Source organism: Manduca sexta, chromosome 24 (assembly GCF_014839805.1).
Source record: "Manduca sexta isolate Smith_Timp_Sample1 chromosome 24, JHU_Msex_v1.0, whole genome shotgun sequence".
Classification (NCBI taxonomy): Eukaryota; Metazoa; Arthropoda; class Insecta; order Lepidoptera; family Sphingidae; genus Manduca; species Manduca sexta.
The window spans coordinates 10,360,220-10,379,976 of NC_051138.1; the positions used below are offsets into that span (position 1 = coordinate 10,360,220).

A 19,757-nucleotide genomic window follows, 5' to 3' on the forward strand; every position below is an offset into this window, starting at 1 on the left:
AAGGTGGCGTTATATTGGCCGCTTTAAATGTTACCGGTGAACAGTAAAATTCTACCGCCTTTGGTCTTATGACTAAGTTTGTGAATAAGTGCTTTACTAGTCGACTAGTGTTCGTAAGCCTTGTATTTTGCATTGCCGTTATTTGTTCAGCTCAGGGCGGGTTTCGTCAAATTACTTTACTACCCAGGTTATTACATTCGGCATGCTTAATACCTAGTAGACGCAAAACATGGTCGTGACTCCGGGCACTTATTCATGTAACAGCATTTACATTTCAACAATAATTCAGTGTTACACTTTGACGTAACAATACAAGAATCAAGGAAACGTGTCGCTTTATTAGTTAAGTTTGGTACGTTTATAGCGCTCGACATTCGTTTCTGTTGAGATTAATGACTAATGTTTATAGCAAATCTAAGTTTACTTGTTATTAGGATTTTCGGATAACTAAAATAATTAAATAAATGTGGACACTGATATAATAGATTTATAGTAGTGTAGAAGTATTTCATGGTAAAGTTAAAGTCTGCGCGGCCCCTAAAAGTGCCATATACGAGTATTAGCCGACAGTGACTCGACAGTAACTACTAGTCGGAAGTCCACGCGTCACGGATGCAATGTTTACTCTTGGAACCGCACCGCTGCGTCTGACGCCCCACCAATGTTATTATTATTTATTTTTAAATTGTACGCACGCACTACACAGACTTGATTATAAAACCGTTCATTCGTTATGATGATTATGTGTTATATTCATTACGTATCATGTTATTTGGTTCAAATACATTATAAAGGCTGAGATTTCAACCATCAGACATTCACATGAATAAAACAGTAGGTATGTAAATAAATATAAAATACAGTTTTAGGGTTTTTATATTTATTTAATATTCACTATTTTAGTTCTGTGTTAGAACAATTAACACAGAACTAAAATAGTGAATATTAAACTTATGACAAACACTTTACTAATTTACAAAAGAGAATAATTTTAATTAAATTAACAATTAATAATTAAGGAACACAAAAATAGAGCTAACGAAAATGATTGTGAAATTCCGTCCGATCCAACAATTAATGACAACCAAAATGTATCGGCGACGCAGTGGCCCGCGCGAACTGGCCATTTAAACCAAAGAGGCTATAATTATCCTACGTTATAGTTTTCAGCTAAGCCACGCCTCCCAGTTTTCTAGTAATATTTTGCTAATTATATTATAAAACAAAGTCCCCGCCGCATCGGTTTGCCTGCCTGAACGCATTAAACTTAAATATTACTCAATGGTTTGCGATGAACTTTGGTATGGGGATGGTTTGGTCCCTGAGAAGGACTAAGTCTACTTTCCAGCCCGGGAAATATAGCGGGAACTTTATCCCGGAAAACTCTTTCACGCAGGCAAAGTCGCGAGCAAAAGCTGTAATTTATATGCGGTACAAGTTAGATCCGACGTTTAAAAGCTAGTTTCATGAAAACACAAAATGGGTGAGTAGGGGTACCTGGTATATCATTAATTTCTTCTACATATCGTTGTTTAATTCGAAACGATTGTTATATGAACACTCGAAACTTTCTTTGGGGATTTGTTAATAGTACAACCTATTAACTAAGTACGTATTATAAAACGAAAGAGTCAGTTTAATGAATAGATAACTATTTACCAAACACCTATTACTTACATAGTAATTTCTTGCATGAAGATACATCAAGAAGGTATAACTCGCTCTTAAAAGTATATAATTTACACTGTATCATTGGGTTGGTACCATTTGTTTTTTTACATTAGGCCACCCAAACTCAAAGTACGGATCGATAAGAATTTACTTGGCGGTGGCCGCTGTTTATTTTAACATGCTTACGCGGAGGGGCACAAAGAATCACTCACATCTGGATAATTTCCTTTATTCCCACTAAGTATGCAATGTAAACGTGTTAAATAAATAGTTGTATATGCTTTAACGATCGTAAAATATCCCTCGTTAAGAAAATAATTTCCACGGTTTGTATTACAAAAGATTTAGTAGCTTACTTTGATGTATTGTTAAAACAAAATGGCCGTGTGGGCGTTTTGCAAATATATTCCGCGTAAAACTAAAACGAATGCATTGATATATATCCATTGATCTTTATTGATGTGGCATTAGTTTTTTCGTGATTTGAGAATATTAAATGTTTTATTTAGAACAATTAAATATACGTCGAGAATCTAAATGTTTATTTAAGTAATTATTTACTATTTTGAAACTTATAATATACTAGGATTTAGACATTTACCGAGATAAAACTGTGCACTTATCCGGAATAAAAGTTAAATTTGTCACCCGATGGTAAATATTCACCACCGAACATAAACATCCTCAATTATGTTAATACCATTTATCGTAATAACAAGCGATTTTGTTAATAGTAATATATGTACATAGTTATATAAAAGGTGAGCCAGTAGCACACTACAGTATTTTATTCGCAAATAAAATCCACTAATAAGGTGATAAGTGAACTAGATGTGTAAAGGCGAATTGAAAATGTCCAGAGCATGTTGATTGACGTGTCTGTATTTATTCCTATAGGATGGACGCGGATAAATTTGGATTGTTTCTCTTGATCTATACAGATGCGATAGACAGGTAAATGTTACTGTATTTATTTTAAATGTATGGTCAATTAAAACTGACTTAATAATGTAAGCCCCGCGCAGACGCTGTTAACTTGTTACCGAGAAATATTACTAATTGAATACATAAGCCATCTGAAGTGTTTATTGGTGAAAACCAATCAATGTCTACCAAACTAATTTCGAACATTTATTTATTTTAATAGCACTGCCAAACTACACATATTATTATATATATTACCTTATTGCTAAATTTAAACTAAGGAACAATTGATTATATAGGCAGATATGCCGGCAATTTTGTTGTGCATAACATCTACAATTTAGTGTGTGCTTTAAAAATGGATATGATTGTGAAAATATAACTAAAGTCGAATAGGAATTTCACTGGTGAAAATTTTCGAAACGGAACCCAACACAACACATAGATAAGGACTTATATGTTTGAATGCTATTTGCGAATCGTTCTAATGATAATTAAATTTTAAATAAACTAAAAAGGGAAGCCGACGAGAATTGGGTTATGTGGCACCTCCGCCACTGATGTATTTTTCGATACATATTGCGTTCAAAGTGATTAATAATTACGTCATACTATTGGAAGCTGTAATAAATGCTTAAAAATAATTTACGGAAAGCGCATCGACGACAGTCTATAGTCACTTATAATAAGCCCTGTATTATATACTTGCCCACTGCTGAGCACGGGCCTCCTCTACTACTGAGAGGGATTAGGCCTTAGTCCACCACGCTGGCCTAGTGCGGATTGGTAGACTTCACACACCCTCGAAATTCCTATAGAGAACTTCTCAGGTATGCAGGTTTCCTCACGATGTTTTCCTTCACCGTTAAAGCAAGCGATAATTTACAAAGAATACACACGTAATTATTTAGAAAAATCAGAGGTGTGTGCCCTTGGGATTTGAACCTGCGGACATTCGTCTCGGCAGTCCGTTCCACAACCAACTAGGCCATAGTCACTTATTGTCACCTAATGTTACCCTAATGTCATCCAACCAAAAATCCTCAAGATGCTTAGGGTAGTTTGAACCTGTGTTCACTATGCCAGTAAAAAAAAATATCAAATATAAAACACCTTTTCGTACATTTAATATTGGATTACAAGTCTTAAAAGGAATGGAAGGGAATTATTGATAATAACCGACAAAAATGAGACGTATTTATCAATATTTACCAAATAACATACGTATACTTATTTCCCCAATAAATGTTGTATAACACTCTCATAGTTGTGCAGTGTTTTCAAACGTCTTGCTACGTTGAATGACCTCTACTGTGATAGGAGGCGAGACAAAACCCTGTACAACTACGACAGACGTATTCTTACAGCTTTTATCAGTTAGGCCCCTACAATATGAAGCAGACATTTCATACTGGAGACTCGAAAGGGGAATTTGCATCACAAAACGTAATTATAAGGAAATCCTGTACTCAGTGGCAGTTGATAAGTTGTTGAGGTAGACCCAACAAATGATATCTATCTCTTTGATCTACTGCAGTACCAATGTAAATTAGCAACGAGATGTAGGGTATTACATCTTGAATAGATATATTCAATCCGAAACGGAGTAAGAATACAGTAAACCGTGTAACAATTTTAATAGCAGTGTGATTCGAATGTATCGGAATACAAAAAGTCTATCCAATTAAGTATGTTATGAATAAAATTACTCATCGCATGACTTACATCAATTTTATAGCAAATTGAGGTAAAAAACATTTAAGCTTGGAATAGCATTGAAATAACCGAAAATTGATGTTGAAAGCCAGAACGGTATTTAAAATTAAAAAAGAGTTTCCACTTTAAAAAATACATTCTAACCATAAATAAACGCATAACTTATAGTATCAAATATAACGCGGATCGATCACATGCGAGATAGCGTTTTAAAAGGTAATCCGGCACGTTGGAGGCGGGCGAAGGCGATCCTCTTTGCCGGGACGTGACGCCCAGTTTGGAAGTGCTCAAATCCTCGGCTGATGAATGCATCCGACCCGGAGGCCGCACGTCATCTGTCACTACTATCGCGCCACGCCGCCGCCGCGCCGCGCCCGCCGCGACGTAAAAATTCTCCCCCGACACACAACTTGATTAATGTTTCAAAAAAGCCCAATTAAGGGCATTACCGAATTTACTAGTAACAGCTGTACGATGAATTGTATTGAACTTGTGAAGGGTCTACTAGCTATTGATGATTATCGATTTTAATTTGAATGTACTTCAATCTCTACAATTGAGAGTAATATTAATTATTTAGGATTCTCTGATTTGCTTTATATGGAATAATTGATGAAAGATTTTGTCAGGTTTTGTCTTGGAGTTTTGATAACCATCCAATGGTAATTTCTTTATGTAAAAAATAGTTAATCTTTTAAAGTTTTAATTTTCTAAGTGCGACTGTAATGATCGTGTTGGACTATGACCCATGCAATTACACAAATACGGATCCATTTAAATGATTACATTTTATAACCATTCTTGTCATGGCCGCACTCAGGGTGTCAAGGGAGGTAAAACTTTAATTTAGTTTTGCGGAAGAATATTTCGGGTGGGACGGGGTACGGGCATTTAAGAAATCCCTGTTTATTCCAGTCATGTCGGATTGTGTTCCATAAAGTCTTGGGAGGTCCTCCCTGACGTCCAGGGAAAATTCAATTATCTAGTTTATTCGGACAAAAGTCGAACTAATATCTCGAGTGAAGGCAGGCTAGAGTGACTGTTAATTATATACTCGGATGAGCGCCGACAAATACAGATACTTCGATAATCGATGACAATCCAATCATTTCATCAATTCATATTGCCTCCTCGAGATAGAATTAATAAGAATGGAAATTTGGTAACGAACGTGTTGCGATATCGATTATAAACCGAATATTACCTATTTGTGTCGGGTCAAGGGCGATGACATTTCGTGTAACACCAATAAATGTTTGTTTATCCCTTTAAATTACCGATGGTTAACAGAGATTGCGTTGGCTATTCACGATTTCAGGATTATGCTTAATTTTGGAACAATAAATCACAATATCATTCAAAATTGTTATCGGCTTTTTGATACATTGTGTTTTTTTAAAATCAAATGACGCAAATAGTAACTTGTTTTACGTAAATGACCCGAAACTTTGAATTATACAATATTGCATGGAGTTGGAGTCACTCTGAGACAGAATATATATTTTATAATTAAAAAAATATTATATCTGCCCGCAAATGCTTTTCAGATTGTATTTATTCTAATTATATTCATCGAAACGTATTTTTTTTTTAATAAGTACACAATATTAAGCTTTTTCAGACACAACTACAGGATTGTAGCAAAAGCCCAATCAACTATCAGAATCTTGAAATTTAGCGACCGCGATGTAAGCTCAAACTACCGGTGAATCGACTTGTATAAATGCTGCGCACCTGAAGGCCCCCACTGGAACATTTTGATACTGGCTCTATTTAGTGCAGGCTATTTAATTGACTGCATAATTACTGCCGTGTTAACTGTTAAAAAAAGTACGCAAATACGGGTGGTATAGCGGATGCGAAGATCCGATTCATGAACCTTACAATTATTTTACCCCGAGAAACCTCAATATCACTTCTGAAATAATAATGAATTTGGCGCGTGCCGAATTTAATTCGGTCCCCGATTCGGCGTTCGTTTCGCACGACTTGGCGACTTTTTTTTTTTTTTTTTTTTTTTTTTTTTTTTTTTTTTTTTTTTTACGTAGGTAAATCGTCAGTTGACTATCTCCCGCCTTGGGATGGGCGGGAGGGCGTGTCAGACTTTTACCGACTAAGAACCTACGGTGTTCCCATCCTTTGCCTATGTGCCTAGGTCCAAGATCCGGTGGCATTGAGACCTAGGCAGGCACCGGCCCTAAAGGGCCCCGCAAATTACTCTGACACTGCTCTTCGAGGCGCGCGTGGAACACTACGCGCCGAACACACGGAAGCCGTTGGGGTGTTTCGGGCGACGGGCTACCCAATGCTCGTCACCCGACGGTCCGCGCCTACGGAGGCCGACGATCCTCAGCAGACGTTCGACGCCCGCGTCTTGTGCGTCTGCCGTGGCGGATGGGACGTTGGGCGCTTTGGCGCCGTATCCGCTCCGCCACCTCCTTTGCGAGCATCACGTCCTCGCAGAAGGAGGTGACTGCGTCCCACTCTCTCTCGCCCCGGAGCATGGCTTCTACCAGGCCCCGACGCGAGAGGTCTCCGCCACCGATGGCCGTTGAGAGAACACGGCGGGGCTCAGCCCAAGCTGGGCACACCTCCACCGTATGCTCCACCGTGTCCTCCGGCCGATCCGCACAGTAAAAACACGCGGGCGTATCCTCCACCCGGATCCGATACAGGTACCTGCCGAAGCAGCCGTGACCGGTCAGTACCTGCGTCGTCCGGAATGAGAGGACGCCGTGACGTCTCGTCAGCCACACCTCGAAGAGGGACTTACCGCCGCTATCGTGGCGTGCCCAGCCAAGGGTTGCGACAGTCGTTGTCGCCATTCCGCCATGAGGTTCTGCCGGAGCTCCGTCCGCCGCGCGGCAATTTGTCGCGGTAGCGGAGCTACGCCCCGGCTATGCGCCTCCCCGCGCCACACATATAGTGACGCAAGGACCTTCGCCTCGAGACCCCATGGCGGTAGTCCGGCAAGGAGGCCCGCCGCCTCGCAGGAGATCGTGCGGTATCCCCGTATCAGCCGTATGGCCATCGCTCTTTGTGGCGCGTTCAGAAAGCGGCCTTGCCGCCGCGCCACAGCTGCGGACCATACGGGGGCACCGTACAGGGCCATGGACCGCACGACTCCTGCGTAGAGCCGCCGGCAGGGAGCATTTGGCCCCCCCAGGTTTGGCAAAAGACGCCGCATTATGCAGGTGAATTTTACCAACCTGGGAGCCAAAAGGCGGATGTGCTCCTTGAAGTTCCACCGGCTGTCGAGGACGAGTCCCAGGTACTTCATCGTCGACCCGACGCCGATGTGAACCCCTCCTGCCGTGATCTGGAGACCCGGAGGTGGCGCGTTCCCCCGGCCATGAAAGCACATGGCCACGACTTGGCGACTTGCTTGCTTTTCAGGTAGATAATAATTCAGGATTAATGCGAAAGGAGTTAGGTTAATATGCTAGGTAAATTTCTTTGGCTCGGGAGTTAATGTGTGAATTACACGATCCTGTAACTTTATTACCATTTTAATGTTAATTCTGACGAAGTAATAGAATGCTTGTAATACTAAGGAATTAAATGGTATTTTCGGTATTTTCTCAGGAAGTGCGTAATTTTTTATATTCAGTACGAAATTTTTATTTAATTTAATCATGAGACCAAACATATCACTTAGTATAGCTACTTATACTCGTTTTTTTTTTATTATTGTGGCGTCACAGTTTTAGCGCTTATTTTCCCTCACTATACTTCCTTAAGGTCTGATTTGAAGTGTCCTATGGAAATTAATATGTACGTTTTTTTTAGATGGTATTATATTTCAAACGTTGTTCTTATTACACCACAGCCTCTGTTATTATCAACTAAAATAATCGCGATAAGACTGTCATACAAACGACAATTTTATAGAATATATAATTAAATCTAAAAATCACCTATAGATGGAACATTATAAATTAGTATTGGGCACCAAAATTGTAGCTTAAACAAATAGGTTAACATTTTAGTTAATGTAATAAAAGTGTACAATTATATGTATTTAATGTTAAAAAGGTTGTTCATAGAATAAATCATTTTCATTTTATAGAATCTAATACATTAATTACAAAATTTAGTATTGTTTTGTTAATTATTTACGGATGTTTGCGTTCGATACAAACGGCTTTAAGTATTAAATTAACTGTGATAGAAATTTTAGTTTTATAATTATTTTGATTTTTAAAGGTCTAGTAGTTAGATTGTTTTTAACTGGCTACGTCAGGTTAGAAGTACATTTTTTAACCGATTTAATAAAAGGAAGTTTTGTATTCCACTCGTTCTGTATGTATATATTTTCCAAAAAACCTACTGATCCGATTTGGTTCATTATTTAAATGTATATTTTCAATTAAAGTTTATATAATGTTGTTTGGAACTTAGCGATTCTGATTTAAATAAAAAGTACTAGCACTGACTTTACAGAAATACTTCCACAAGGATATTTCCAAACAACGGACCGGTACTAGTGCCAATGACCAGCCTCGATTTTTTTTTTTTACCTGACTTTCATTCGTTAACCCTATATGTGTTGGCTTATACAAATACACCGGACTTTTGGGTAAGTGCTTCAGGCGTTCGATACCCTTGGAAATGAAGTGATCATGTTGAGACCAATCCACTGACGGATTACGAACCTCGGCTCAGGTCGGCCACTGGGCGAGCATGAGACATTAACGATTAAAGAAGAGCATACTAAACAATGTATCCATTACCGTGTTCGCCGGTACGCGGGCCGGAACTATTAGAAAGGTCGGGGGGACGGGGATCGTGGCTACGACGAAAATGCGGTCTTGTGGAGGCCTCAGTTTGTGAAACGCTCAGTGTTTTATAGCAGAAGTGTCAGAAATACCACCGACATTCCGTCAAATGTGTTCCATATCATGGTATAATAGGGAGCATAGTTGTTTCTTTATCGGGCACAAATCCCAAATTCTAGGCAGACGGTGAGCAGAACAATCCAAAAATCATTTTGCCCGACCCGGGATTCGAACCCGGGACCTCAGAGCAATGATCGTACCGCGCACGCAAAACCAGTACGCCACCACAGATATCATCATAATTCTTCTAAGTATTGAATCATGAATGTAACTTATTCTGTGAACAATTTTTTTTTACGTTAAATACTAATAATTGTATAGGTACTACATTAACCAAAACGTTTACCTATTCGTTCAAGTTATAATTTTGGCGTCCACTTTCAATTTATAATGTGCCATTTTATTCGAAAACATCTCATTTGACCTGCAATTAACAACGAACGTTCATCGATCACGCAACATTAAACCTTTGAAACAAACAAACCGATTGAAAATGCAATTGGACAGTCGCCTGCGGCAATAATACAAGCATCATACAGTCTAATTAAACAATCTGGACTATTGCAGTAGTTGGATATATTTAGTGCTTCGGGTGAACAGTCTCATATAACTATTGGCAGACCGGCGATATTATTGTATGAAAACTTTATGTTACTTATTAGCTGTATAATAGTATAGAGTTGAAGGTGACTTATTATCGAAGAACAAAAATTATTACCTTGGACACAAAAAACCCCTCCACATAAAAACAATAAAAAAAATATTTCTGAGTTTATAGTACTATTTTGACTCAACCGTTTCCAAGTCAGGGAACCACTGAAGTAGAATTTTCATCCTCTTAGGTCTGGGGTCAGTCCCCGGTAGATGCGTTTTTATGACGGTGTTTAAATTTTGAAATTAATTTTAAGTTAAACTTTTTAATTGGTTATTTTATTACCATGATACCACCCTAGACCATGATCTAAGTACTTACTAATAGAGATAAATTTATGAGCTAAAACACGATCAAATAAAAACAAATCTCGCATTAAAATTAGTGCATTCGCTTGGGAGCTACGATGCCACATAAACGTACAAATACACGAATACACATTTTAAAGTTATAACCTTCTTTTTGCGTTGGGTGTCAAAAATTCTTCCATATTAAATTCATAAGTTTATATATATTTAAAATATTATTGTTATTATAATCTAGACACGCTTCTAATAATTTTACTTTTGCTCATGTAGTAACACTTTTTAATATAAACTGTCTAAATTGCCCGCTGTAAGCTTCTTTTTCGAATATGAGCCTCATTAAAACTCAGACTTGTCGTAGGTGCGAGTAATTTTATGAGTGTTAAAATTGAAAATTGGTAATGATTATTTTGTCCGCCACGAAGTTGCATACGAAGTTCGTCAGATTATATCAAAACTGATGTTTTTTTGTCCGATTAAGCCGACGCGTAACTTTGAAACTATAAGAACGTCGCCATATTAGGACGTAGCGAGGGTCGTCAGTCTTCAATTGCGTAGTTCTGGTACACACTTAGGATACACAACGTAATATGGCTTCTATAAATCACATTTGATCGAAGTTTCCTCGCCTAATTTACATATTGTACCTCGGTTAGGCGACTGATTTGTAGCGACGTGATAATATTATGTGACCAATATTTAATATGTCACATATGTAATCAGCTCAATACACGATCTAACTATGATTGATATCATATTGATCATGTTGTGTATGGATTATTGGATTGATAAGCAAAATCAGAATACATTTGATGGTTTTTCAATTCCAACGAAATCATGGAATAAATGTGGTATAATTCACCATTATAATTATGCACCACTAGTTATAATTACAAAAAAGCGTTATACTGCCGTTACTGAATACATATTTGACAAAAAAGAAAAACGACAAAAATATGATGTCAAAAAATTATCCCTAAACAAGGTAATTTTTTGTCAAAGTTACATTGATTTATAATTCTATTTTTCTAGGATCCATCAGGTAAATCATAAAATATGATAGTTTTTATTATTTTTTATTGTCACCCGTTAAATAATCGCCTCTTTGAACTCTTTCGCCGGTATTCAGAGGTTTTTTATCTGGGGACGGAGTAAAGCTGTGATAAGGAGTCTATTTCTCAGTGCTGATGGCATGGCAGCCTTCGCAGTGCGTAGATATAGGGCCGTTATGATTGGCTAATATTGAGGTACAACATAAGTCTATGAGTAAGGGGGTTAGTATTCACTGATGAACGTTTATGACATGACGTGTGATCTACATACTATAACGTTATTTACTTCGTGTTGTGTCGATAATTTTGTGTAGGAGTTAATACAATTGTAACTGTTCATAGCTTTGTCGTTTACATATAAAATATAATCCTGAATGCACATTTATACATTGCTTCTTCTACATACGCCATAACTTTTTTTTATTAACACCTATTGACGTATATCTACGTGTCAATAATATATCAAAACTTACTACTTACAATATTCATGATGAATAAATGTCGGTCGAAATGCCAAAAAAGTTGGAGCGATGTAAATAGTGCGGAACAATTACTTATTTTGATGTTTGTTGTTCAAATGTGCACTACGCTTTACATGTTCCGTGCGTGATCTGGTTGAGTAAAACATAACAACAGATTGGATCCAATTTAAACTCAAAACCGCTTGGTCAAGTTGTCGTTTTCTTTGTGGATTCATCGTAATAAATTTGTGTCCTAGTTTCAATATTTGTGTGTACATAACAATGTCCATGTCCATTTCCATGGGATAAAGTTATGCAATCAAATTATATGCATTACGTCAACATAGGTTACTATAATTCTGCCGTCCTAATAAAAAAAAGGCGGATCTGAGAATTTTTACCAAAGTCGAGATAAATAAGTAAGTACATATTCGAAATCAGTAGAAAAAATCGAAAAAAAATTTTCCTTTTCATAAAATGTTATGTTGAGACGTCGTTTTTTTCTATGGCGGCAAAAATCTATAATATTGGTATATTAATGACTAATATATTATGCATACATACATATTAGAAAATATTACAAGAAGTGATAACTGGCTAGCTCATGGCCTTATTTAGTTTCTTAAGGAAGAAATATTTGAACTAACTTGTAATAGTGTTAAGGTAGTCTCGTTTATAATTAATAGGTTAATTAATCAATTCAAATTACCTAATAACTCTCCCGCCTAAGAACATTTTTTATACAGGCTAGGCACTGTTTTAAGTGGATTTACTACTTTTTAGCGATGAATTAAATTTTGTATTACGGGCCTGCTTTTTAAATATCTTCGTAGCCCTAAAATAAAAAGTGGATTAATACAGTATTGGGGTATATTTTATTTAAAAATTGTTTTTGATTCTTTTTCGTAGGTTTTTTTTTATATTTAAAGCTGACGTACTTCCTTTCATCTATTAACCTCATACAAAGCTGATTGCTACAAGTATGTAATAGAGGATCAGTAGAAATGACGACGCCTGACGAAATTATTTTAGAAAATCAATAATTAAGTAACATTGAATTTACAAATTACTTTAAAGTCTTAATTGTATTAGTCAATTGTAACAGCGCGGCGTTACAATTTCCGTTGGCTATCGCTGCGAAATAATTGTTTCTCTGTTTGCAGATAAGTGAACAATGATGGTGGCAACGGTTCGTCGCGGAAGGCAGCAGTGTTTTCTTGTGCATTGATGAGAAACGCTGGAAGCATGGCATTGATACGCACCACTACCAGGGTTTGTCTACTGGTCGTCATGCTACTTTGTAAAGGTATGATTTAAAAATAAGTTAATTAGGCGATTCATCGTTTCATAGATATTTTACACTATAAAAATGGTAGTAAATGCGTAAAATGAGTGTGCCTCAAACAATGTTTTTGAACGGGGTGGCGAGACGTCGGGAGCTTGATAATAATTGGCAAGCTTGATGATTATCCACGAACTCATACTATATATACTAGGCAGCAATTATAGGTATCTGCTGTTCAAATAGTTGATTAACTGTAATGTTTTTTTTTTAATGATTTAAGCCTAAAATATATGTAGACTGTTTTGCGGCAAAATAAATTATCAGAATACGACCAATTAATTTGAACATTTCTAAAGATTTCCATTTCATATCAATGTCACAGCAGACGGGTGACATGTTACCTTTACTTTCAAACTTCTTAGAAGTACGCAAAATAAATGAGTCAACTCGTCCTACGAATATTATAAATTTAGAACAGCTTATTAAGGCGTAAGTATTCCATTTACACGTGCGTCTACATGTTAAATTGCTTTTTGGCCATTTAAAAAATTGTAATTGCGTAGAAAAGTTATAGCTTATAAAAATAATTAGTTTTATTAAAAGTTATAAATTACAAATTGTAATTTTAATCTACAATTTAAAACGACGAAATGGTAATTAAATAATGTCATGTCGCATGTTTACACAATATTTACTATTTTATTTTTACTATATACCTACATTAAAAATGATTATATTTTATAGCCTTTCCTTTTCTTTTTTGATACTACCTGATATAAGGTTTTATTAAAATATTTATACCTTTGTACTATCTGAAGTGTTTCAATGTTAGCACTATTGCCCATCATATATATCTACATCCTAAATTGCTTTTCCCAGAAACTCTATACTTAAAGAATCTTGTGACTTATTAATGTGTTCAACTCATATTTTTTTTCTACGGCAGATTATTGACCTGAGATCAGAATTGCTCATGAGAATAATACATAAAATATCGGACAAGTGTTAATTGAACTTGCGCACAAGGTGTTCCATAGAAAATCTGTTTATCTAAGCACATGTTACGGTTTTCACATTTTTTCTTTACATGAGCTGAAAAATATTGCTGCTTCCTAAATTTAATGATTCTAGATCAATCGGACGTCTCTACAGGTTTGGATATTCGCAAAATATGCGACAGTTAAACATTGGTTCTTTATTACAGTTTTCTTCCGACCTTTGGAAGACTTTCGAGATTACGTAGTTACTGGGTGGACATTTTATTTCGATTAAAAGTTTATTTTTTCACAGCTGAAAGAGACTGCGGACTACTAGATATAAATTTCAACTTGATACCTTTACGTCTTATTGACAAAAAGCGTTTTCAGACAGACTGACGAACATCAAATTCATTCTAACGGTTCTTTTTGTGGAGCGGAACTTGAAGAACTTCACTTGTTGGCTTTCATTTATAAATGTGCCTTGGGCTAAAATTCGATAACCTATTCAAAAATTGATTATTTCCTTTGTGAATAAGAGTGGGGCGTGGGGAGTATCGCTTCAGGACATTGTAACTCGATTTTTCATTTATAAAATATCACAGGATCGGAGGATAAATCTAGATCGGTGATTCGCAATCAGTTTTTACCAAGTAGCATTCAAAGAGAAAGATCTCCTCCCGTTCTTGTTATAAGTGAAACAGTAAAATAAATATTAAATCGGTGTTTCGAAATTACTTAATTAAATATTACCACAGTCTAATAGTAATTACGTGATTAATTTTCAAATTATTTATTTTATTTATTAATGATTACTTTGAAAACTTACAGCCTAACATACATATAGCCTAAAGCATTATAGATATACAATAACGCCAACGTACATATATTATCTTTGTCTAGACTAACGCTCGTACTCCAAGCCAAATCAAATATGCATTCCAATAATTCTAAATCACTGATCCCGATGATATGCATATAATATTATCTGAAATAGCCGCATTTTCTTACTCTATTCCTCGACAACATTCATGACTTGTTAGTAAATATAAACAAATTATGGAAGCCAACGGCGCAATATCGCGCCGAAGCTATTCTCACAATACCGTCGATTAAAGGTGTGTAAAAGTCTTTACCATGCAATTACGCGGGTTAATATTTCTCGCAAAACTAGCACGTAATAAATCGATTTTAAATCGTATCTTTATTTTAGCATCTATCCACTTCTTTGAAGAAGCTAGTGACGCGTTATAAATGCAACAAAACACGCTATTAGTGCGACGGAGTTGGTAATTTGTTTCTTTACATAATACGAGTATGAACTATGTGCGTGCCGTAAACCTGATGAGAGCTCGCGAAAACGCGCATCGTTGACGCGGCCCGTATAATATAAAACCTTCAGTCTGTATAGGTACTTTAAATATGGTTTAATAAACCGTTAAAATAATTATTTACGTAAATCTTAAAAAGAGCGCAGCATGCGTCGACGTGGCTCTTATGTCTGGGGATTGAATCCCGGGACGGGTTTCTTCCCCAAAGTTTGTGCGTGATGTGGCCATAGGCTCGCCCCTTATCTCATCATGGGACGAATAGATATAGCGAAAAGTGGATGCCCAGGTTGAACTTCTGCCTAGTCCTTCACAGTTAATAGACTTGATATGCTTAATTTAAATTACAACCTATATGGATGACTCTACTCGCAATTCACAGGTGTGAAACAGCATTTGTATAAGAATAACAACCATAAATTTAAAAGAAATTGAACAAAATTAAATCCAAACAAAAAAATAATAATAAAACAAACAACCGTAACATACATAAACAACGTAACCACTGAATAATACTGAGATATACAATAAAAACAGTATAAAAAAACTACATAAAACACATACAACACCTCTAGCTACAAGTTACAAAACTTCAGATACGATTTGCGCAACATTCTCCAGCATCACATTTCAAATGCGTCGATCTTACTCATTGCACTCTTGGCCATCTGAGTTCGCCATCGTATCTCTTTGCCGCGTCCCCCCTGATCTAGTGATCCAGTGATTGGTCAATACCAAGGAGTCCAGATAAACAAAATCCGTCACAATCTTCAAGTTAGACAGTAATCCTGCCTGTCGAAACTGGCCCATTCTATTCACGCACATTACTTTAGTCTTTACGCTATTAATTGAGAGACCAACCAGTTCGCTTAATAATTATATTCGACTGTTATACTCTAGTTAAATTCATAATTAGGTATTTGGTAGGCAAAAAGTAATTCCTACAAACAACTCAATAAAACTTAAGTCGCAAAGGCAATCGCGTAGGCAGAGACAGGACTAAAACATAATGCGTATTACACAGTCTGGTTGTCATTTAGAGAGTAGTAACACCACGTTTTTTTTTCATGCAGGCATAGCATGTGACGCCACTGCACCTGACGGTAAGTAGAGTGGGGTACAATAGAATGTTGGCTGACGAGAGACGATAACCCCTCGACAGTGGGCACAATAGGGGACCGGCCTATGCTTGATTTTGTACATTATTCTATATGTAATGGTTAATAATACGAAAATGAAGCATAGCTGCGAAAACTGCATAAAAATTGGTTAAAAAATGAGCGAGTAATTCACATTTAAAATATTGTAATGTGCAGAAGTGGGCGCGATGTGGGGATATCGCTTCATCTCTTTCTTTCGCACGCGTCTTAATTCCCGATGACGTCACATGTGGGTATTTCGTCTCTTTTCTGTTTCTTGATAATTACCCCTTCCACCGAAATTCAAAGACTTATAACTTGTTGATTTTTAACCGGATTTTAATAATTCCTTCTGTGTTATAATTTATATTATGTAAATATTTGATAATAGTAAAGAACAAAAATGAGTCCGGTACCCTATTATGCTGGCCTGTTAGTATTGGATATACACAGGCTGATCCCGGAACTTACATGAGCCACAATTGTGGGTTTTAGTGCCTTGCGGGGTTGCCGCTTTCCGAGCGGTTACAAAATACATCCTGTCACCAGCACCTCTACTGAATTTCAATATAATAATATCATATTATAAGACAGAATTGTCGTCTGTTTCTTTATATGCAATATTTACGAATCTCTTGAGCAATGTTTGTTGAATGATTATATAATATGTTGTGCTTACCTATAATAAAACTATAAAAACGAGTCGGATTCCCACACCGTGGGTACCAAAATTCCAAAAGTCCCAAATAAAACATAGCAAGTTTTCTATTTTAACTTCCTTGTTTGCATGAATAGCTTCTTAAATGTTAACTTTACCGATGTAATTATATTGCTTGTTAATTATTTCCGAGTTCTGTTAAAGATGAACTCTGTCTAACACAGTTCAAAATTGTATAAGTCGCGTAAAATTACAAATCAAGGAAGAGATTTGATAAGATATAAATACCCCATTAGACAGCATTGAATCAAGGTTAAAAATTGTTTGCTGATTGGCAACAATACTTTGAAACTGCTCTTAAAATAACCATTTGTGCACATTTCATAATTTGTGCAATTAGCGTAGCGCAGGATTACAGCGAAATGCACTTTGAGTCGTTACTACCTACAGCGGTCCAAATAAGAATTCGTTTTTTTCTCCTCGTGCAGAATATCTATAGACTTCGCATTTTATTGAAATTGCCCTCTTGGTCGCGGGAAGAACGAATTAAAATCGCATTAGGAAATCCCGTTTCCGTCTAACTTTTTCAGTCCCGGTGTATCGGAATAAATGGTCCAAACTTTGTTTATTTATATAGTCTTGCTGAATATTTATGTTTTTGTTCTTAATTTTGAATTCGCGTCACTTCAAATTCAAGTTAAGAAAAACTCGCTAATGTGTTTCCAGGAAGATATTCAGGTTTGTTTGAATTTCAATGGCATTGTCGGAGAATGACTGATTTAAATTGATTTGTTTGTTCCGGCTATTTTCAATTCAATTATGTGTTACGAATTTTCTAAATATTATGAAAATATCTTAAATAGGTGCTTAGTCATAAGTAAATAGACATAAAAATAAATAATATAAAATATAAGTTTATTCAGTAACAACACAAAACAATTTATAAAGCATAACTGTACTGCAAAAGGTATCAACAGTATTAACTAAACCAGATGCTGATTATGAACAATAAATTCTCAGTCATTCTAATCTTAGGTTTAACTTGGGAAAAATTAGACTCAATTTTGGCCACTAATACAGACGTCGTAACAACTAAAATTGACTACTTAATGCCGAACTCGTTTCGTATAAAAAATGTGAATGGAGTCACGCCTGTTCGTTGTTGCTCGCCGGAATGGGATAATCGCGTAGTTATTGGCCATGTCGGAATAGACACTAGCCACGCTAACCGCTCGTTTATTTACCTGCCATAATCCACGACGTAACTCGTTTATGTGGAAATGTCTTCCTACCGCGCGGCTCCTCGTGATGGATTCGCCCTCGATACCTATTTATTCCATTAACTTTTTGGTTCCAGCTTTGCTTGTGCATATTTTGGAGAGATCAGGTCGCATTCTATCGCTTTGAGGAGAAAAATATGCATAACTAATATGCACACGCAAAAAATAAGGTCATTATATTTGCATGATATGACAGTGAATTTTCTGTAAAAAATTGAATTACAGTCAACTAATTAATAAAATAGTAACCCCTTTTCCGAAATACTGAAATATCTGAATGTTTCTAACATGTTCGTACTTGATGGATTCACTGCTATAATCAAATACAAATGAGTTCCTGATGGCGTAACGTGTACAGACCATCGTTTGAGTACAAAGAAGGAATTAATATAAGCAGTTATTAGGTTGGTATTTTGCGAAATAATATGGCATGTTGTTGTTTTACCTTACATTTTGCCTGCAATTTCTAAATTAATAAAAACTTTGTATATTGAAATAAAACTAAAAACTATTTAACGGATTTTATCGCGGATTTTTATATTATTATTTTCTCCCGACGTTTCGAAGACTTTGCAGCCTTCATGGTCACGGGGGGACTGAGGTGTTGTTCATCCGTAAAGTCAAAGTTACAATATCTACCTACATTTTTCAAATATACAACTTTTTAAAATTTTAGCTGTTGACGGTCCGATCTACCCAGAATGAGCTCACAGTGTCTTGAGGTCTGGCAGCCGGTCTTTTGGGATCCGATTTAATTAATTGTAGAACAGGATCCCAGGCTTGTGCAAGCTTCCAACTATCTTTCTTATTGAAATTTGGGTGTTTTTTAATTTCAATAGCCTCGCGAATGATCCTAGGCAGGAATCGGTGTTCTTTGGCAAGGATTTGTGACTTGTCTAATCGCAAATAATGATTGGAGACAGCCCTGACAACATCACCGGTCTCTCCAAGGTTTTACAAACGGTACGTAGATGACACTATCACAATTTTACCATCGGACAAAGTATCTGCATTTTTAAATCACCTTAACTCCATCAATAATAAAATCCAATTCACTATGGAGTTAGAACACAACAAATCTCTTGCTTTCTTGGATGTTTTAGTCATTCGTAATCCTGATCAGACCTTAAGTCATACTGTGTATCGGAAACAAACCCATACTGATAAATATCTGAACGGTGAATCTCACCACCATCCAAAACAGTTAGCTACCGTGGGCAAATCATTGTTTCAGAGAGCACGAGGAATCTGTGACGAGAAACACCTGGCCGCTGAGCTGCAACATGTCAAGCAAGTACTGCGAGACAACAAGCTCCAAATTCCACGCCGCCGTCACAGAAAGCGAGTGAAATCAGCCACAGTTGAACGTGTTCCGTTTGTACTACCATATGTGAGAGGAGTCACCGACAAGATTGGCTACATCCTGAAGCGTGCTTCAATAAAAACCTATTTCAAGCCGCCTAAGAAGATT

The 19,757-nt window shown here is 36.6% G+C and overlaps 1 protein-coding gene across 1 annotated transcript in view; it reads left to right on the top strand.

Annotated features, from left to right (window-relative positions):
* LOC115447655 overlaps window positions 1–19,757 on the top strand; it is a 181,137-nt gene that overhangs the window by 37,459 nt on the left and 123,921 nt on the right. The window contains exon 2 of the mRNA XM_037442270.1: window positions 12,783–12,925. Within this exon, the coding sequence (XP_037298167.1) occupies window positions 12,847–12,925 (79 nt within the window). The 5' untranslated portion in view covers window positions 12,783–12,846. The remainder of the gene's footprint in view (window positions 1–12,782; window positions 12,926–19,757) is intronic.